The following is a 21918-nucleotide window of genomic DNA, read 5'->3' as shown; positions in this document are numbered from 1 at the left end:
CCCCTCAGTTCATTGAAGTCATTCTTCATTTCTTCATCACCTTCCTGGTCACCCTTCAGATTCGTGCAGGTCCCACTGTCACATGGTCTTGAGCACCCAGTACCTCTCATAACTATAACCAATTATCTGTGTGGTAATGTCTGTCTCCCCACAAGAGAGCCAGCTTCGTGAGGACAGCGACAGTATTTACTGTGACCTTAACTGTGTCCAGTACAATTTGCTAGATGGCAGCAATTTTCTGAGTGAACAATTCTCCAAGTTACCAATGAACCAAAAGCTTCTCTAGACACGATTTGAAAAGTTTATAGCGATTCACGTTTCAGCAAGGTTATCAAAAATTGTCATTACCTGGGCAATGTCTCACATCCTTACCGACTCATGCGTGTCAGCAGAGTCAAGCGTTTTTATAAATGTTACTGTTTCTACCTTTCAGCTGCACAAACTTCCAGGTTGGTCAAGTTCTCCTTCTTGTCTTTCAATTCGTCTTACTTGTCTTGATCCAGGAATTGTTTTCTTGAGTGGAAGGGAGAGAGATGCAGTTGATTTTCCAGACAGTTTGCAACATAGGGTAAAACAAGCAAACAAAAAATGTGCTTCACGTGACAGGTGCCTGAGTACTTTTCAAGATGATGTGCAAATGGGTCGTTCATCCATTGTAATTTCCATGAGTTCCGTACGAATCATGAACCATAATAAAAACGTACAATTGAGTCACCTCAATTCTGTTGCTATTTGCAGAAAGAATCCAGATAGTTTACCTTGCAGGGTGAAAAGAAAATGTGTTTTATAATTGAGATGCCTGAGAATTTCTCAGATGCTCAACATTTTACTTGCAGATGGCTCGGCTTTTCCCATATGCAAGTTAAGTCGTCCGGGATTTGTGGACGTGAAGGTGGAGGTAAAACTTTAGGTGGCATGATGAACTGCAGCATGCCTGTGTGCAGGTCTGAGAGTTGTGCGGGCAGCACACCTGGGCACGTGGCCGATGCGTGTGTGAAAACACACCCGTGGTTCCACCACTTTCCCACCAAAGACAGGAACTTGCTAATTAAAACAAGGAATGGGGCTTCCCTGGTGGCGCAGTGGTTGAGAGTCTGCCTGCCGAGGCAGGGGACACGGGTTCGTGTCCCGGTCTGGGAAGATCCCACATGCCGCGGAGGGGCTGGGCCCATAAGCCATGGCCGCTGAGCCTGTGCGTCTGGAGCCTGCGCTCCTCAACGGGAGAGGCCACAGCAGTGAGAGGCCCGCGTACCGCAAAATAAATAAATAAAAAAATAAAAAATAAAACAAGGAATGGCACAGTGCACTAAAAACACGTGGAAGAGATAGGCACAGCTGCTTTTCATAAGGTCCTTAACACTTCGGATGTAAAAGATCTAAAAGTCAAAGTACACGACAGCTGTCATTTCGAAAAATACATTGGGTGGAACAATTAGATACAAAGGTTGTAGATAACTCACTGAAAATAATTTTTGGTTAATCAATAATTGGGGGTCCTAGTCATCTGATGTATTGGCAAATCCATGATTTACTACTTATGAAAAGTTGATTTTGGTGATTGTCTTACCACTGTTTGAACACAGTGCTGGCACACAGTGGCTGTTCCCGTCAGTATTTGTTGAATGAACGTGCCCGTGTCTCAGCACTGCCTTCACAGCTACCTTTAACAGGCGGTGTTGCATCACTGCATTCTGAGCAGGGCCCAGCTCGTGCAAAGACCCAAAGCAGGATGGAGCTCCACCCTCCGGTGTTCTCGGCCCCAGTGATCTTAGTGCCCTGAGTGCTACAAGACTTGTTTTCAGAATGGGTCTCCAAGTTCAGCTCAGTAATTCAAACCTCCAAAAAGAATAACATCAACAATGAACAACCCCACCCCGATCTGCAGCTAGGAAATCCTAGCTGAAGAAAACTTGAATTTCATTTTTCCTGGCCGGGTTTTCTTTATTTGCTTTTGATTTTCTTGGACAAATCTTTTAGAATTTTAAACAATCGTTCAACAGGGGAAAATTGGAATACACCTTAACCAGTGATTGTATACCTTGTTTAATAGAGCATAAGACTAAATACAGAGGAGATGAAGAATATATTTAGAAACGGGATTTTAGATCTAAAGGATTTTCTGCTCCATCGGTGGAGACAAAGGGAATGTCTGTGAAATACTATGGTTTGGAAATGGCACCGTTGCTAGGCCTTTAGTCTCAGTCTTCAGCTCCCTCCCTCCTTATTGCTTTACTCTCAGTCTCTTGATGTGGGAGAAGCAGCATTCTGCACTCATCCTTCCCCTCCATTTGTGCAGCGCTCCCTGGCATGACATCTGCTGGGGAGGGAGGGGCCCCCCCACCGGAGGAGCACATGATGGTAGTCATTTGACCCTTGGCCTGCCAGAGCTCACAGTGAGGAGGGATCATGGCTAAGAGGCCCAGTTTCATGCAGATTAAAGAAAGGGAGTTAAAAGCAATCCTAGAAAATTCACTGCCCAGTAATTTAATGTGGTCAGGGAAGTGCAGTGAAACGAATCCTGTTTGATGCTGGCATTGAAATCGGCCTCAGTACGTCTGGGTTCTAGTTTGGACTTTGCTACAAATTAGCTGTGTGACTATGGGTGCGTCCCTCCACCTCTCTGAGACTCCCTTTCCTCATCTGTAAGTGGAGATGGTTACTAACACCTGCTCAGTTTCAGTCTGTGTTCCACCTCAGGCATCTCATCCAGGAGCACAGCTCTCTGGGCCGTCGGTGCTGGCCAGAGGAGAGGTCCCATATCACTAACACGGCAACTCTTGTTAGGACACCCTTGTCGATGATTAGGGGAAGACGGTCTTGAGGACACAATTTCTTAGCAAAAAACAGAGTTGGACAAATTCTCCCATTGGTGTTTACTCTTATTTTCACATGGAGTAGCCAAGAGAATTGTCAAGACACAGAATTTAAAAAAGGAAGGAAGGGGCTTCCCTGGTGGCGCAGTGGTTGAGAGTCCGCCTGCTGATGCAGGGGACACGGGTTCGTACCCTGGTCCGGGAAGATCCCACATGCCGCGGGCGGCTGGGCCCGTGAGCCATGGCCGCTGAGCCTGCGTGTCCGGAGCCTGTGCTCTGCAACAGGAGAGGCCACAACAGTGAGAGGCCCGCATACCGCAAAAAAAAAAAAAAAAAGGGAGGGAGGGAGGGAGGGAGGGAGGGGAAAGAAAAGCAGAAATCACGTAACTGAGTAGAAGTGAGGTAGGACTTGAGTGTCCGGGCCCCAAGAGGAAGGTCAGCTCTCAGGAGCCACCTCTGCAGCTTGGAGGACGCCAGGTGGCCCTCGAAAGGCTTGCGAGCCCTGGAGCTGTCCCGTGACCCGGCGCCCCCTCCACTGGGTACGTGGCTCTGTTTCCTCATTTGTAAACCCCAAAGGTTCATGGAGAAAAAGTAAAACACGTGAGAGCGCTCAGCACAGCACCTGGTATTTACTAACTACTCATGATTGCTGCTTCCTCATGGCCTCAGCAGCGTGCAGTAGGGGAGTCACAGTGGGTGAGCTGGGACGTGCAGGCAGCCAGGAAAGGAGCACGTGGGGAGGCCTGAGTCTTGGCTGGGTGTAGACAAGGCAGAGTCAACTCACTGCTCTGAAAACTGAGAGGTTGGAATAGATGGTTACCGTGAGGATATTCAACTCAGAAGTCATCAGAGGATTTGGAAGGTACAGAGTTTGCCATTATCTCAAGACTGTCTGGTCCACACCTGTGTGATTTGTGTGTATGGCTTTCTCACCTGGGACCTGGAGGCTTACACACTGGGGAGCGGCAGCTGCAAGGGACCCGAGGCAGGAGCCCTTGGGGGGCTTGGAACACCCGCACTCCTCCCCCATTGTGATGGGTGGGCTCTGATGCTATGACAACAGGGACCACTCCCGGACTTCCCCTCCTGGTAGAGGCTGAGAATTAAAGGTCAGGAGCAAGGAGGAGTGGCTTCCCAGGTATAGAACTCATGAGGCGATGAAGGGATAAGAGAGCCAACCTCAGCCCCCTTCAGTTTCCTGCAGAAAATGGCCAAAGGGAGACGCTTCAACCCACCTTTAGACAAGGATGGAAGATGGGTAAGAAGGATGATGCCCTCTCTCATCTTTCTCAGGCCACGTGGGTGTGGTCAGGATACTTCTGCTACTTACCGTAGTATGACGTCTGACAAATCACTTCACCCAGCCTCAGTTCCTTCATCTGTGAAATGGGAATCTCATAGTATCCTTGGGAGGATCAAATGAAATTAATCTGAGTGTAAAGCGCTCAGCAGGCTGGCAACTTGTGACTGTTCACTAAGCAGTCACTGGTGTGCGCTCTGCGTTTTCTCTTTTCTATAACATCTATCTTCTGACACACTATATAATTTATTATATAAACTCCATGAGGCTGGTTATCTTTGTCTTTTCTTTTCCCCACTGGTTGTATCACAGAAAATAGCGGTACTAGCCTCTTCTAGGGCAGTAATACATAGAAATTTTTTTAAAAATTTGTTTGTTTAAAAGGAAAAAGAAAAATGGAAAACATCTTGGAAACTTTGGGCCTGAAGGCTTTAAAAACCCTAAGCAACTTAGTCTTTCTAAATCTCAGTCTATTTGTCTGTTAAATGGAAGCATAATATACTAAGGTTAGAGGCCATGGTGGGGATTAATGAGATAATTCATACAAAGGTGCTTAGTATAATGCAATGGAAACATAGTAACCACTCAATACTTGCTATTATATAGATAATATATAACATATGTAGATATGTAATATATCTATGCATATATGTCCACCATGCAGAACCCACGGATACTGAAGGGCAACTAAGGGACCTGAGCATCCTTGGATTTTGATACCCACAAGGTGGGATGGGGGGAACCAATCCCCCACAGATTCCAAGGGATATATATTTATACTGATATTCTTTCTTGTATACCCTGCTCCATTACACAGATTTAAAGTAATGAATGGAAAATATTCACAATAAAGTAGTAAAGTATATAAAAATAAGAATTCAGAACCAGTTTAAATATAATTTAAGAGGCTGAGACTGGGAAAATGTGTCACATAGACATGCAGGCCATATGGCCTAAACAGTAGCTATTTGGATATAACATTTGACTCTGAGTTTCATGGCAGCCAAAGTAAAATGGGAAATAACGTGAACTACATACACTAATTGGTTAGGAAGAGACAACATAAGCTTCTCAGACTTAATAGCTTGGTCTCTTTTTATCACCTACAGTATCAGTTAGGGCTGTGTGTGACTGAATATTATAAAAAGCTGACTACGGTGCCTTATGCAGACAGGGGTCTGTGTTTCTCTAGTAACAATCAGTCCAGAGGGAGGCAGTTCAGGGCTGGTACAGATGCCCTAGGGCGTTGTCAAAGGCCCAGGTTCTTTTCAGCCTCCTGTCCTGTTATCCTTAGTGCAGTGTGTCAACTCAGGCAGGTAAATCAACGGATTTACCGGAAAGAGGAAAGTCAACGGATAAATAGATGGAAGGCAGCTGTCAGCTAAGTTTGCCCCCTTTTCTAGGGGAAACAGTCTCTTTCCCACGAGCCCCACCCACAGACTTCTGCTTTCATTTCAACTGGTCACATGGCCAATTTAGATGCAAGGGAGTTTGGGGGGGTATTTTTTAACCAACCACGTTGCCACCCCAAACAAAGTCAGGGTTCTGTTATAAGGCAGAAATCGAGAAAGAACGTTGCATCTCCTATTGGTGTCCCAGGAATGTACCTGGGCCCAGTTTAAGTGGGGAGCCTTTGGTGTGGGTCCTTTCTGCTGCCGGCACCTAAGAGCATAAAAAGAATAGTGCTGACGTGAAGTTTCCCAAAGTAAATTGTTGGGAAAATTAAAGAAATTGTTGGCTTTGCATCAGCAGCAGCCCATTTGGGAGACGAATTGCCACATTGGAGGTGACAGTCGTTTCGCAGTTGACCTTGCTGGTGGTAATCTGGCTGTTACTAGGTAGAAAAGGCTCTCTGCACACACTTTCACCTTCCTATTTAATATTTCAGTCATTGAGTGATTGAATGCAGCAAAAATTTCACTGCCAACTAGTTAAAAAGCTGTATTTCACGGTTACAATATCTAACAGAAGGGTTTATTTCACAGCTATCATGTTATAGCCATTAAGTATATATTTTAAAAGAGTGAAATTAAAATGCTAGAGACATTTTTTTTTTACAGTGATTTAGTCCACAGACTTGCAGAATACAAATGAACTCAAGTCAGTTGTCATTTAGCTGGTGACAGGGATCCTTCGTGATGTAGAAAAACTCTCCACCTTGGCCTGATTTTCCATAACTTGGAAAATCAGATTGGAGGAGGGGAAAAGGGAAAGGTTCTGAGTCTGGAGGCCCTCCGTATTATTTCTATTTACTTAAAAATTGTTTAAAAGCATTAAAAAATATATAATGAATTAGAAAAATATATATGAATTAGAAATGTATAGGTTGATTTTGAAAAATTTCTGGGATATATTGTTAAGTGAGAAAAGCAAGGTATAAAATAGTGTGTATCATATGGTCCAATTTTTATAAAGCAGTGTAAGTCCCTTTTGTAGGTACGAGTGTTTGTAAAGTACCGTACGAGAGCTATTGTCATTACTATTGTTATCACTGTTATCTGGGGTGTTGGTGGGGGTGACAACAAGGGGAAGGAAACAGAAACCAAAAGTTACCATTAAATTATAAAAAGGCATTTATTGCAAATCTAAACCACAATGAGGGATCACCTCACACCAGTCAGAATGGGCATCATCAGAAAATCTACAAACAACAAATGCTGGAGAGGGTGTAGCGAAAAGGGAGCCCTCCTGCGCTGTTGGTGGGAATATAAATTGGTGCAGCCACTATGGAGGTTCCTTAAAAACCTAAAAATAGAATTACCATATGACCCAGCAATCCCACTACTGGGCATATACCCTGAGAAAACCATAATTCAAAAAGGCATATGCACCCCAATGTTCATTGCAGCACCATTTACAATAGCCAGGACATGGAAGCAACCTAAACGTCCATCGAAAGATGAATGGATAAAGAAGATGTGGCACATACATACAATGGAATATTACTCAGCCGTAAAAAGAAACGAAATTGGGTCATTTGTAGCGACGTGGATGGACCTAGAGACTGTCATACAGAGTGAAGTAAGTCAGAAAGAGAGAAACAAATATATATTAACGCATATATGTGGAATCTAGAAAAATGGTACAGATGGACCAGTTGGCAGGGCAGAAGTTGAGACACAGATGTAGAGAACAAACGTATGGACACCAAGGAAGGAAAGCAGGGTGGGTGGGGTGGGGGGATGAATTGGGATTGACATATACACACTAAAACGTATAAAATAGGTAACTAATAAGAACCTGCTGTATAAAAAATAGACAAAATTCAAATAAAAAAGTAAAATAGAGATCAGAAAAATAAATAAATACAAAGGTCAGATTTATAATTTTATAAATTTATAATTTTTGAAGCCACATTTATAATATGATCCTATATGTGCAAATTATGCATGTATATGGGTGTACAGTTGCACAAGGATGCATGACGAAGTTGGTCACCAAAGAGTTAAGGGGAGGACTTCCCTGGTGGCACAGTGGTTAAGAATCCGCCTGCCAATGCAGGGGACACAGGTTCGAGCCCTGGTCCAGGAAGATCCCACATGCCGTGGAGCAACTAAGCCCATGCGCCATAGCTACTGAGCCCGCGTGCTACAACTGCTGAAGCCTGCATGCCTGGAGCCTGTGCTCTGCAACAAGGGAAGCCACCGTAATGAGAAGCCCGCGCACTGCAAGGAAGATCCAACACAGCTTTAAAAAAAAAAAAAAAAAAAGAGTTAAGGGAAAAGAGTGATGGGATTTCAGGGGAATTCTACTTCCTTCCTTATGTTTTTCTTTATTGTTTGAACTTTTAAAAACCATAAGCATGTATTATAACTCTAATCAGAAGCAAATACAATTATTTTCGTTGGGAAAACGAGGCAATTAATAGATGCACTTCATTAAGAAACATATAAACGATGGCAAAAAAGTCTTCTTCCTTCCCTGGTGCCCTCCTCTGAGGTAACCCCGTCGCTTGGCCATGGAAGAGCCCGTCCACATGATGGTGTGTTGATTTGTGTGGTTGTCTCCTTGCCCTTGATCCCTGTTCCTGCTCTGCTCACCCCACAGGCAGCTATTCACACGTGTATAATGGGAGTTCTTTTACTGAGATGGGTTCTTGTAAATTATGTATTGTTGTTTTGTGTGCATGGATTATTTATTTACATAAATGGTGTTGGGTTATAGATCTCATTTTGTTTCTTCTTTCCACTCAGCACTGAGTTTACAAGAGCTCTCTGAGGCTATGTGTCATCTGGACAATTGGTTCTCCTTTTCTCTGCCAACAATGCCCCACCAAGTATACCACATAGATGACATAATCTCTCTACCTTTTGACATAAATAGTAGCATACTAAACACACTCTTGTGCAGAAATTAAACAAAAGCCATACTTATATGTGCAGTTATATCATGACTTGAGAAGAAATGGGAGAGAGTGGCAGTGTTAGCTAATATCATTATAATCCCAAAGAGAAGGAAGGACTGGCTTTGGGTGTGACAGTGGGTTTGGTGACAAGGGAGGGGACAGCTGTGAGCAAAAATAGAACCTGCCAACAGCTATTGAACACTCGCTGGGTGCGTGCATTTTCTCCCTTAATCACATCTACCTTATCAAATAAGTATTGTTATTTCCATTTCACAGATAAAGAAACTGGGGCCTGGAAAAATTAAGTCTCTTGCGGAAGGCTGACCTCATGGGAGAGAGAGCTGGGATTGGTCTCAGGGCGTTTGAATCTACTGTTTGTGACCCAGCATGTTATGCTTCCTCCCTTTTCAGGAATTTTCACTAAGAGTCACGGTCCTGCCTTCTGTTTGTATTGTAATTTCCAGTCATATTCCTCCCCTTGAGATCCCTGCTTCAAAGTCCACTTTGTTGGGGTGGCTTTTAAGAGGCGCTGTTTATATAAAATTGGGGTGAGCTACAGAGGCTGTCAAGCACCACTCGCATCCCTCTTCAGGGGGAATTCGGGAATGGACTACTTGCGCAGCTGCTGAAAGTGTGGCCTGGGAGGTCCACCCCTAGATATTCCGTGGCTGAAAAGAGCTGCTGCCCCAAGGTCACTTCCTGGGTCCCCACCATCCTCTTCTACCCAGTGACTGATTGACAAAGGCTCACAGGGGCCCAGTCCTCTCACTCCATCAGGCTGACTCTGAGAAGGCATCCATGTCTAGAGCTCCCTGTGGGGTTGGTCCAGGCCTTTGTTGGGACTCTGCCTCCCTAGGCCCAGTCCTGCTTCCTTCCCTTCTGTTCACAGAGAGATGCTAAAGCCCACCCCCAGCCATCCAAATAATCTTCCCACCCTCTACCATTCTCCATGCTCCATGGAGACTCAACGTGACCCTTCTCTCCTCCCCTTCCCCGTGTCCTGAGGTCCACTTCATACCTGCAGGAGGTAGGCTCACCCCTGTGAACATGGGCTGAATCCTTGGCCCCAAGTGCAGAGAGCTCCCTTACCACAAGGAAGATCTCAGATAATGCATTCTGTCTCCTCAGAGCACATCAACTCCCTCTCACGGGGCCACACCCTCCTCACCAGGCCTCGGAAACATTTCCAGGCTCCGAGCGGCAGGGTGGCCCCTGTAACTTGAAACAACCGGCAGTGGTGGCCTCGGGCCATGACAATATTTTTTGTCTTGGAAAGAATACTTGAAAATTACAAAAATTATGCCATTTCCATCGCATGCCAGAAGCACCCAAATTGCATTTTAATCCCTTTACAGAGGAAGCCCTGATACTTGGCTTAGAGATTCAGATGTGTCTGGTTTTAATCAAGGCGTGTGCTGTTTTTCCAGTTCCCTCACATTGGACAAATGCAAAAGACACCAGAATCCATCACACGTACCATGTTAAAAGAGTCCAATAGTCCACGTTTATCTCGGAGAGTGGAGGAGAAGCTACCACTGATCTACAAAGTGCGGGAGAAGGTGAGTCCTGAGAGCTGGCCGTGTGCCCCCCTGGCTCTTCAAGGGGGTGGCACCGCTGGCACCAGACAACTCTTTCTCAGAGGGAACTGCTCACTTGCTCTCCCTGGACCCCTAAACTCTGGTAGCATCCTACCTCATACGCTGGTCAGTACGATACCTCAGATAGTCTTGAGAAGGAAATACCTCTGGTCCAGACAATAAAGTTAGGCTCCTCTATGGATAGAGTTCTTTTCTTTTCTTTGTGAAGATTTTTTTTGGATGTAGACCATTTTTAAAGTCTTTATTGAATTTGTTACAATATTGCTTCTGTTTTATGTTTTTGGGTTTTTTTGGCCGTGAGCCATGTGGGATCTTAGCTCTCTGACCAGGGACTGAACTTGTACCCCCTGCATTGGAAGGTGAAGTCTTAACCACTGGACTGCCAGGGAAGTCCCTATGGACAGAGTTCTTAACACACACGTTCTTCCTTGCTGGCCAGTTCATGAGCAACTTTAGGGGCATGAGGTGGCCGGAGGGAGAAACAGGGTTAACTTCACATTTAGCCGCCCTGGACCAGAGAGCTCTGGTCTCCTAGAATCCATATTGGGCAGAAGAAGAAGGTGGCCTCAAAATTCTTTTCCAGCTTTCAATTCCATGCCTACAGACTTTCCCTTCCTTGTCTCTCAATAAAATGTTTTAAAGAGAATTTTTTTTTTTTTCTGTACGCAGGCCTCTTACCGTTGTGGCCTCTGCCATTGCGGAGCACAGGCTCCGGACGCGCAGGCTCAGCGGCCATGGCTCACGGGCCCAGCCGCTCCGCGGCGTGTGGGATCTTCCCGGACCTGGGCACGAACCCGCGTCCCCTGCATCGGCAGGCAGACTCCCAACCACTGCGCCACCAGGGAAGCCCTAAAGAGAATTTGTTATGATTTTCAGCAATCTGGCAATAAGGTTGAGTTTCAAAGCCTTGAGCTGATGCACACACCCAAGACCTCACCCTGTGCCGTGTGTGCCATCGCTGTCGATGAATTTAATTCTTCTTTTTTTAAATAAATGTATTTATTTTGTTTATTTTTGGCTGCTTTGTGTCTTCGTTGCTGCGCGAGGGCTTTCTCTAGCTGTGGCGAGCGGGGCTACTCTTCAGTGTGGTGCACAGGTTTCTCATTGCAGTGGCTTCTCTTGCTGCGGAGCACGGGCTCTAGGCGCACGGGCTTCAATAGCTGTGGCGCGTGGGCTCAGTAGTTGTGGCGCATGGGCTTAGTTGCTCTGAGGCGTGTGGGATCTTCCCGGACCAGGGCTTGAACCCGTGTCCCCTGCATTGGCAGGTGGATTCTTAAGCACTACGCCACCAGGGAAGCCCTGATGGGTTTAATTCTTACTTAGAGGTCACTTTGCCTCCTCCGTCTTCCTTCCATGCCCCTGTAGGTGTGTTCTGGAAGCATACTGGGGTTCTGATGTGTGCCTTTTCATCTCTTCCCTTGCTCTTTTCCAGCAAGCAGTGAATAACAACTTCCCCTTCTCTGTACACGACAATCGTCACAGCTGTCAGAACTCTGGATTCTACCTCGACTCTGTGAGTATTTCTCTCCAAGTTGCTAATAAAATGAGAAGCGACATTAGGGCTCTTGATTTTCTGAGACGTGTTGAAGATAGAGGACTGACCTCAAAATTGGAACAAGATTAAAGCCTCATAACAGGTTACTGGGGGGGAAGAAAGCATAAAATTCTCAGAGTCCCACGTAGCTTTCAAAATCTGCACCAGACTTCCTTCCACCTAGGTTTCTGTGAATTTCATGCTCATCAAGGTGCTTTCCCGTCAACTGTCTGATTTGTGAGATTTCTTGTGAAGATCTGTCATGGGAAGGACGGATTGCCTGTGTGTGTCTCTGGATGGCAGAGCCAGGATCCATGAGGAGTCAAAGGAATGGATGGGGAGCTTACATGATATAAAGGACTTCCTAATAACTGCAGTTGTCTTTTCTCTGGAGGTGGTGTTTCACTGAAGAAAATAAAGTCTGATAGCACTGGTTAGTGGTGGTTAACAAAGCACTGGGCAACGAAAAGAGATTGCGAGCGCATATGTAATTTAAAATTTTCTAATGGCCACATTAGTAAGAGTTGATGAGGAAGCCTGTGATCAGAGACCCAAAGGTGCTGCTTTCTTCATTGGGAATCCTCTGGGATAGGAAAGAATCTTTGGATCTCTCGGTGTAAGAACCATCCCACTGAGTGCTGGAGATGCAGCCTGGGGTGGATATGCTGAGGAGCCACCTGGGTGCAGAGAACCTACGTGGGGTCCCAGGGAGTCCAGGCTGTGGTCTCTCCGGTTCTGCCCTCCATGTCTCTAGAAGTCCAGTCCTCTTGGTGGGAGTGGAAGGCTCCGAGAACCAGGATGTTGTGAGTGTCAATTTATACCCTTCAACAGGTTGACAAAGGATGTTTCTTGTAAGGGTGGTCATACTGTGCATTTAGAGATAGGATGTCATGAAGGTGGTTTTACTAAAGACATCCGAACTGTGTGACCCTGAATATTTTTCTCCTAACCTTCTTGTGATTCTTCTCCAGGGCCTGGGACGTAAGAAGGTCTCCTCAGAAAAAAGGCAACACATTTCAAGAAATTTCAATCTTTGGGCATGTGACTATGTTCCATCTTGTCTCGATGGCTTTTCAAATAACCAAATATCATACGTCTATCAGGAAGCTGTGGTGGTCCCAATTTTCAGACGCTTTCCAAGACATTATGATGAGTTATGGAACACTTTTAAATTTATTCCCCAGCAAAGCTATACAGAGTATTTGAAAAAGAATCCAAAAGTAAGGTTCACGATTAACAAAACGGCCGGTTCTCCACTGGAGCCCTAACCCTTCCAGAAGATTCCTGATGAGTTTTGCAATATTGTTATTTCATCACACATTCTAAAAGTATGTATTTTCTGATCCAGCACTGAGGTTTGACATAAGATTTGTTTAGGATTAGAGAATATAGACTGTATGTGCCTCAATGCTGAGGTGAAGTTTTCTTGCAGTGATAACATAAAGAAACATAAAGTCCTTATATAGAGAAACCAGAAAGGCAACAGGTAATGTTGCCACTCCCCCACCTTTAAAGTATTTTTATGGTTTTAATAAGGTTGAAAAATATTCAAGTCCTTATAAAATAAAGATACGTGATGACATACACATTTTAAATGAATGTGTTTTAAACAAAAATGTGCTTAAATTTTGAAATTGCCACATTAACTTTTGGGAGAGGTTTTAAATTACATAATTAATATAGGCTTACATTTTTATCTTGAAATTTCAAACAAACAGAGAAAGCAGGAGTCCCCTTTGATTTCACCACATCTCTAATCCTTGTCCTGTCCCCAGAAGTAAGCTAACCATTTTTTAAAAATTTATTTATTTTATTTATTTATTTTTGGCTGTGTTGGGTCTTTGTTGCTGCATGCAGACTTTCTCCTAGTTGTGGCGAGCGGGGGCTACTCTTCCTTCCAGTGCACGGGCTTCTCACTGTGGTGGCTTCTCTTGTTGCGGAGCACAGGCTCTAGGCATGCGGGTTTCAATAGTTGTGGCACGCAGGCTCAGTAGTTGTGGTGCACAGGCTCAGCTGCTCCGTGGCATGTGGGATCTTCCTGGACCAGGGCTCGAACCCGTGTCCCCTGCATTGGCAGGCAGATTCTTAACCACCGTGCCACCAGGGAAGTCCCTAACCATTTGTTTTTGTTCTGTGCTTTTACAATCACATGCATGTGCATAACTATTAATACATTGAAATTTTGAACATAAACTGTGTTACACAGTACATATGTTCTTGAAGTACATAACTGATCTTGAAGTTCTTGCAGTGTCAGTATGGATAAACTACTGCACTGTATCCCCTAATATGGATGTACCATGTTTTAAAAAACTATCTTACTAATGAGCCTTTGAATTGTGTCTAATTTTTGACTGTCAGACGTGGTGCTACATGAACATGCTTTATCGGGCTCTTTGGGTGCATGTTTAAATGTGCTCTGGAATCATCTCTGAAAGTTACCTTCTTAGTGCCAAGTTGGCCCATAGGCACAGAGTATTAATAAACACCGCCAAACCACCTTCAAAACAGACTGGAACAATTAAACTTCCATCTACAGTATCTGTGAGTTTCTGTTTCTCTCCCCCCTCAAATTATCTTTTAGATATTTCAGGATATTTAAGGACAAAAAAATGGTATCTTGTTATTTTCTTATTTTGCATTTCTCTGATTATTAGTGAAGTTGGCCATCTTTTCCCACTCAGGGGCCATTTATGTTGCCCTTAAAATGAGCAATGTCACCATCATTCTATATCAAAATTTTCTTGTTTCTATTTAAATATTTTTCTTATAGACGAATTTTAGAATAAGTTTGTCAAGTAAATCCACTGGCAATTTGATAGGAACTTCCCTGAATTTAGATATTAATTTATAGGAAAATCCACATCTTTATACCGTGGTGTATCTCCCCATTTATTCAAATCTTATTTTATGTTCTTTGGTAAATCTTTATAACTCTTTTTACATAAGTATGGTATGTTTCTTTTCTGTGTTTATTCCTGTATATTTTGAAATGTGGCTATCTTGAATGCGTGTGTGTGTGTGTGTGTGTGTGTGTGTGTGTGTGTGTTTAAGTTACACTTTTAGGTTGGTTTTGTCTGATGCATAAAAAAGCTACTGATTTCTGTATGTGAATCTTATATTTATTTGACTACCTGGATAAACTTCTTACAATACATAAAAAATATTCTAATAAAATTAAAAAGTTCGAATAATTTTTCAGTTGATTCTTTTGGATTTTCTATGTGGATAATTATACCATTTGTGAAAGTGATAATTTTTATCATTTCTAGCATTTATACCTCCCCCTCATCTTATTGCACCAGGTACAATTTGAATATTAGCACAAATAGTACATATCCTTATTTTATGTCTGAATTTAATGGGACTGATTCTAATGTGTCACTCTGATGTCTGACTGTTGTTGTGGGTTTGAGATAGATAACCTTTATCTAATTAAGAATATTCTCTTATATTCATAGTTTCCTGGTTTTTTCCCCCCTAAGATATATATTTTTAAGTATATGTACATGGGAAAATTTCAAAGAAAATAAAAATAAACAGTGAAAAATAATTTCCCTCACATCCCTGACTTCCAGTCCCCATTTTCTCTCCTAGCACCAGTTCTGTCACCTTTTTTTTTAAGTTATTATTTTTTTAAATTGAAGTATAGTTGATTTACAGTGTTGTGTTAGTTTCTGGTGTACAGCAAAGTGATTCAGTCATATGTAAATTTATATGTATATTCTTTTTCATATTCTTTTCTATTATAGTTTATTACAAGATATTGAATATATTTCCCTGTGCTATACAGTAGGACCTTGTCATTTAGCTTTTTATATATGGTAGTTTGTATCTGCTAATCCTAAACTAGTAATTTATCCCTCCCTCACTTTGATAACCATAAGTTTGTTTTCCATGTCTATGTTTCTGTTTTGTAAATAAGTTCATTTGTATCATTTTTTTAGATTCCACATATTAGTGATATTATATGGTATTTGTCTTTGCCTGACTTACTTAATTTAGTATGATAATATCTAGGTCCATCTGTGTTGCTGCAAATGACATTATTTCATTCTTTTTTATGTTGAATAATATTCCATTGTATATATGAACCACATCTTCTTTATCCATTCATCTGCCTGTTGACATTTTTTTATGTGCATCCTTCTCTAGGTAGGCTCTGCATGGATTCTCTCTCTCTCTGTCTCTGTCTTTGTCTCTCTCTCACACACACACCCTTAACCAACACCAATTGTTCCATGCCACTGTTGCTTTCTGCCACAGCACTACCAACTACACTTTTGAATATGTCATTCCATATCAGTGCTTATAAATCTACTTCTTTTTCAAAAACATGACTGCCTGGTATTTCATTTCAAGGATATGTCATAGTCCCTAGAATCTTCTGATGGCCATTTAGGCAGTTTTCAGTCTCTTCCTACTATAAACAATCTAGAATAAACACATTTATAGGTAAACATTTGTATTCATCTATGAGTATTTCTAGATGTTAAACTCATAAAAATAAACTTGTTCAACTAAAGAGCATGTGGATTTTTAATTTTAATTCAAAGTTTCTAAAAGAGGCCGTGCTTCAGCTTACAATTTCACTAACAAAATATGAGATAGATGCGTTACAAGTGTTTTCTGTAGTTTGTTGTTGTTTGTTCCTCTTTGTTGATATATGTACATATACACACATATACATATATATTTCATGTTAATAGACTTTATTTCTTAGAACACTTTTAGGTTTATAAAAAGTTGAACAGAAAGCAGATGGTTCTCATATACCCACTCTCCCCACATTCTCACTGCCCACAGTTTCTCCTGTTATTAACATCTTGCATTGGTGTGGTGTATACCATATTTTAGCCCAGCATATATTATAATGTAGTAAAATGTATGAGTCTCCTACTTAATGGCTTCTGGATATCATGTCTTACTTAGGACTTCCTTTTTTTGAGATTATTAAATAATTTGAAGAGTTTTGTTGTAGTTCTTATTGTTCATGTAACAGGTGACATTATAGCAAATGGTATTTTGGCATTTATTGAGATGATCACATAAATTTTCGATATTAATCTGTTAATGTAATAACATATATTAATGGATTTTCTAATGTTGAGCCTTTTTAGCATTCTTAAGACAAACTCTAGTTGCTTATGATGTAATGTTCTTTTGATAAATTCAGGACTTCATATGCAAATATTTTATTTAGGATTTTAAAATGTATTTTTACTATGCTCTGACACTGCTTATATAAATTGCAAATGTCCATAGAATTTGCCATTTCCATGAAGTCTCTTGGACCTGTTGTTGTTACAGGTGCGGATCTTTTTTTTTTTTAATTTATTTTATTTTAGTTATTTTATTTTTGGCTGCATTGAGTCTTCCTTGCTGCACGCGGGCTTTCTCTAGTTGCAGCAAACAGGGGCTACTCTTCGTTGCGGTGCACGGGCTTCTCATTGCACTGGCTTCTCTTGTTGTGGAGCGCGGGCTCTAGGCATGTGGGCTTCAGTAGTTGTGGCACACGGTCTCTAGAGGGCAGGCTCAGTAGTTGTGGTGCACAGGCTTAGTTGCTCCACGGCATGTGGCATCTTCCTGGACCGGGGCTCGAACCTACATCCCCTGCATTGGCAGGCGGATTCTTAACCACTGCGCCACCAGGGAAGCCCCAGGTGTGGATCTTTGAAAATATTTTCAATATACTTCATGGAGATTGGTCTGTATGGTGTTTCTATTTCTTTTTTCCCTAATTTTGGACATTTTTAGTTTTTGAGGAAGTCATCTGTTTTATATGGATTTTAAAATTTTGGATGTTTTAACATATTCTTTTTAATGCTTTAAAGTTACATCCCGTCCTTTGACATGCTGAATGTTGCTCACATATCTTTGCTCTGTTCACCAAAACTACATTTTTGTTGCTGCTGTTTGCTTTTGATCTTGATAATTTATGCTTTCATGTTTACTAATTCTGTTCTTGGGCTTATTTTGATTTTTTTCTAGCTTCTCAAGGTGAAAGCATAACTCAATTCTTTGCAGACTTTCCTGTTTTCTTGTAAATGCAGGTAAGGCTATTTCTTTCAAATGCCACTGTGTAGCTACATCATGGGCCTCTCATGATTGTTTAAGTAGCTTGTAATTGTTTTCTTTTTTAATCCAAGAATTATTAAGCAGTGTGTTTTCTAATTTATTTTTTCTTTGTTTTTTTCATTGCCCATATTTTATTAATTGATTAATTTTTGCATTGTGGTCAGTGATTAAGACCTGTATGATTTCTGCTTACTGAAAACTTTTAAATGTTCTTGTGGCTTAACACATGGTCAGTTTTTGTAACTGTTCTACATGTATTTGAAAAGAATGTGCAATCTTCCATTTTAAAACCTTTTTTATTTGAAATAATTATAGATTCATAGAAAATTGTAAAAAAAATAGTATAGAGAAATTCTGTGTCTCTTTCACCCACTTTTCCCTGATGATAACATCTGGCATAAGTATAGTAAATGGGTGTATTAATTTTCTATTGCTGTGCAGCAAATTACCATAAACTTAGTGGCTTAAAACAACACCCATTTACTAGTTCCCTGTTCTGTAGATCAGAAGTCTGGGCACTTGTGGCTGGATTCTCTGCTCAGTCTCACAAGCTAAAACCAAGGGTTGACTGTACTGCACTTTCACCTGTGCTCCAGGGTCCTAATTCAACCTACGTGGTTGTGGCAGAATTCAGTTCCTTGTGGTTGTAGGACTGAGATCCCTGCTCACTTGCTAGCTATCAGCCAGTGGCCATTCTTAGCTCCTAGAAGTTGCTGTTTTCCTTGCTACATGGCCTCCTCCAGCTCCAAAGCCAGTGATGGAGTTCAAATCCCTCTCACATTTTGTGACCTCTCTCACCAGGAAGAGTCCAGTCTGTTTTTAAGGGATCACATGACTAGATCTGACCCACCCAGGATAATCTCCGTATGTTTTTTTGTTTATTTGCTTATTAACAATAAACATTTATTTCTCACAATTCTGGAGGTTGAGAAGTCCAAGATCACAGCAGGGCAGGTTCAGGGTTTGATGACTGTTTGTGCTCTCTTTAATGTCACGTGGCAGAAATGCAAACTCCATGACTTAAGGTCAATGGACTTGGGGCCTTAATTATATATGGAAAATCCCTTTTTCTATATAACTTAAGTATGGGAATTATATTGCATTATATTCACAGGTTCTGCCCACACTCACAGCCAGGGGATTACACAAAAATGAGGGTCAACAGGGTCATCTTAGAATCCTACCTACCACAAATATCACAACCAGGAGATTGATGTTGGTACAATCCACAGACCTTATTCAAATTTTACCAGCTTTACATGCATGTGCACGTGTGTGTGCACGTGTGTGTGTTTATATTTTTATGTGTGTAGCCTCCTTTTCTGGCTACTAAATTATATATAGATTATAGTTAGCTTGTTGATTGGCTAATCAAGTCTAACATTTACATGATATATATACTTGGAAATTGGGTGGGATATTTCACTTTTAGGATCCTCGGGTTTTTAATTTTATGATTTTGAGGGGGTTTTTTTGTTATAGAAAATTTTCTTCAATTATTTCTTTATTTTCTTACTTCCATTTTCTCCTTTTTTATTCTAGAATGCTTCTTAGACGGATATTGAAATATCTGGATCTCTCTTCCTTGACTCTCCAGTATTCCTTTTTATTTTCTATCTGCTTGTCTATTTGCACTGAATTCTGGAAGAGCCTCTAAACTTTGTGTTCCAGTTTACTAATTGGCTCTTCAGTGACCCATTCTGCTATTTAGCCAGTGTACTAAGATTGTCCTATAACCAAACAACAGTTTAATCTTCAAGGTCTCTATTTGGCTCTTACTTATGGATGCCATGTTTACTTCTGTCTGATAATAATTTTACTTATTCTAATATCTTATTTTTCTCCATTTTGTTGCCTCGGGTTTTGCTATGTCTGTTTGCCTTTCTAGTGTGGTGCAAACATTTAGTGACTTTTGGTTTTATGTGAACAGTGTGTATGTTCTTCCCACACTGTTGGCGTGAGGATGGGTGAGAGATAGGACACACCGCCTGGGGTGTGGCCACCAGCTCTGCTTCTGGGAGAGGGTTCCCAGTTCATCTCTTGCCCTCTTCCTAGCGCACTGCCCTGACCCCCAGCCCAGGTAACCATGCACTCTCAATCCTTTTGCTTTGGCACAGACTCAGATCCAACTCACTGCTTGGTACAGAGAATGTGATGAGGACCAACTCTGACAGATAATCTCTATAAGTAACCACACCACGTGCCCTGGATGCTGCCTCTTCCCAAATCCACTACCACCACACGAGGACCCTTGGAGCAGTTACCGAGTCTGGAGCATCCCTGACGTGCACACTTCACGCCTCCCTTCCCTCTCACAGAAAATCAAGATCACTTCTCATAAATAGAAAGTAACCTAAAAGTAAATGCAGTGAGGGGAAAAAAAACCTAATCCAAAGTGATTGAATTCCACCCAAACATCATTGCTTCCTCAAAACTTCTTGTCTGAGGCCTGCCCATGGATTTTTGAAAAGAGATGTTAGTAAGTGTGAAGAGGTTTAGACACGCCATCACCAAACCCAGGGCTTTCTCCCCAGCTCAAACAGAAGGTTTAGAATGGAATAGAAAAAGAAAAAAATTTCTTAATATGTAAGCCAATATTATTGAATGCTGCATCAGTGAGCCACCTAAAAGTGTCTCCTACACTTCAGGAAAGTGTTGGGAATGGATGTCCTCAAAGTTGTCTTCTGACACTGAAAGACTAGGTCTCTGTCCATACTGGTCGTGTCCCTCCCCTTGAGGGTGCTCACTGCTCTCAGTTTCATTTCAGGGCACCCGCATCCTTGTGGCATACAGGTGCCACGTGCAAGGCAGGCTCAGTGGATGTTAATCACAATTTGCAGGGAGTAATTTTTAAACCCTTAAACGTTGGTTTCTTTTCTGTAATATATGATTTCACATCTGGACAATCGAGTGGATAACAATTTTTTACCCTGAAAACTACATAATGTTTAGCAAACCAAATATTTTAGAGTCTTTGTGTTGACTTTGAAGTTACAGTGGTGACTTCCCATCTAAAAAGGAGGGCTGGGCTCACCTCGGCACCACCTCTGGTAGAATTCACTGTGGAAGAACTTCCAATCTTAGGAGAAAAATAGAAATGAGACAGTGGAATCATAGCCAACCCTGTCACAGCCTTTACAAAGTGTTTTTATATTCACTAAATAAAAATTTTTAAATGACACACTAAAATAAAGAGACTATCCAGTGACACATTATACATCTTAAATCATGGGCGTTTCCATTTACTGTTCCTTTTTTGAGGAAAAGTGTGGGTGATCCCTGTTGTCCCCAGTTTCAGAGAGATGCTTTGCTTTTGTTTTGGTTTGGTTTAATAGAATGCCAGATTCTATTCACAGGCAGATTTTATGATACCTGAGCCGCTTCTGATGTCCAGCGCTGCTTCTTGGATCCCTGATCCAGATGGTCAAAATAATTGAATGCTTGAAAATTTTGGGGGAGTTGCACTGTACCTGACTCTCAAGTCCACATCCCCACACACAGGGTTATATGACGTTAGCTCTGTCTGGGGTAAGTTCTCTGCTGGTCACAGTCTGATTCCCTGACATTCAGGACTGCTGTTCTTCACCAGGTACGTTTATTTCCTTTTCTTTTCCCAAGGTCTCCTCACAAACCCTCACTGACTGAACCCCTGTCTTGGCTCACCTTTCTCTGCTCAAATACCAACAATCTCCAACAAGAGTGACTCCAAATTCAACGTACTGGAGATGAAATTTTAAAAATTACCAAAAAGGTATATAGAACCAAGTCTGCGATTATGTGAAGCAGGGAAGTGAGGATGGGGTAGATCAGTCTCTACTCTTTGGGATCAAAGAGTAGATTTACTGTCTCTAGAAACACAAGTTAGATAATTTGCCCTTAGAACTAGTCTTTTTCCACTTAATTGTTTTCTACGTAAAAAAATAAATGACACCGTCCAATGACCTCACAGGTCTCGGTCCAGTGAACCAAGAACAAAAGGATACAGCACTTTAAGGAAGAGGTTGGTCTTAGGGGCTCCGGGGTTGATGCCCCAAATACAATAACCCACTTTGCAAAAATAAGTCTTTAATAGCTTGGCAAAATGTCAGAGAATGGACTTGAGGACACAGGGAAGGGGAAGGGGAAGCTGGGATGAAGTAAGAGAGAGTCATGGACATATATACACTACCAAATGTAAAATAGATAGCTAGTGGGAAGCAGCTGCATAGCACAGGGAGATCAGCTCGGTGCTTTGTGACCACCTAGAGGGG

The 21918-nt window shown here is 42.0% G+C and overlaps 1 protein-coding gene across 29 annotated transcripts in view; it reads left to right on the top strand.

Annotated features, from left to right (window-relative positions):
* The window catches only part of TEX36 (testis expressed 36), a 51252-nt gene extending 34691 nt beyond the window's left edge, over positions 1 to 16561 (top strand). For 26 of the 29 annotated variants that reach the window (XR_007471203.1, XR_007471190.1, XR_007471196.1 and 23 more), the window contains 2 exons: positions 9886 to 10017; positions 10726 to 11067. Coding sequence is in view for 1 of the 29 variants with exons in the window: in XM_004265723.4 (XP_004265771.1) it covers positions 4021 to 4071; positions 9886 to 10017; positions 11489 to 11569; positions 12562 to 12858 (561 nt within the window). In the remaining 28 variants the exon portion in view is untranslated. Of the gene's footprint in view, positions 1 to 3162; positions 4072 to 9885; positions 10018 to 10725; positions 11068 to 11488; positions 11570 to 12561 lie in introns of those variants that run through there. The other 3 variants (XR_007471188.1, XM_004265723.4, XR_007471202.1) reach the window with 3 other exon arrangements.
* The last annotated feature ends 5357 nt before the right edge of the window (positions 16562 to 21918 follow it).

The sequence above is a fragment of the Orcinus orca genome, chromosome 14, assembly GCF_937001465.1.
Source record: "Orcinus orca chromosome 14, mOrcOrc1.1, whole genome shotgun sequence".
NCBI classification, from domain to species: Eukaryota; Metazoa; Chordata; class Mammalia; order Artiodactyla; family Delphinidae; genus Orcinus; species Orcinus orca.
Note: the sequence above shows the minus strand (reverse complement) of the source record. Positions and strands in the feature narration are given on the sequence as shown.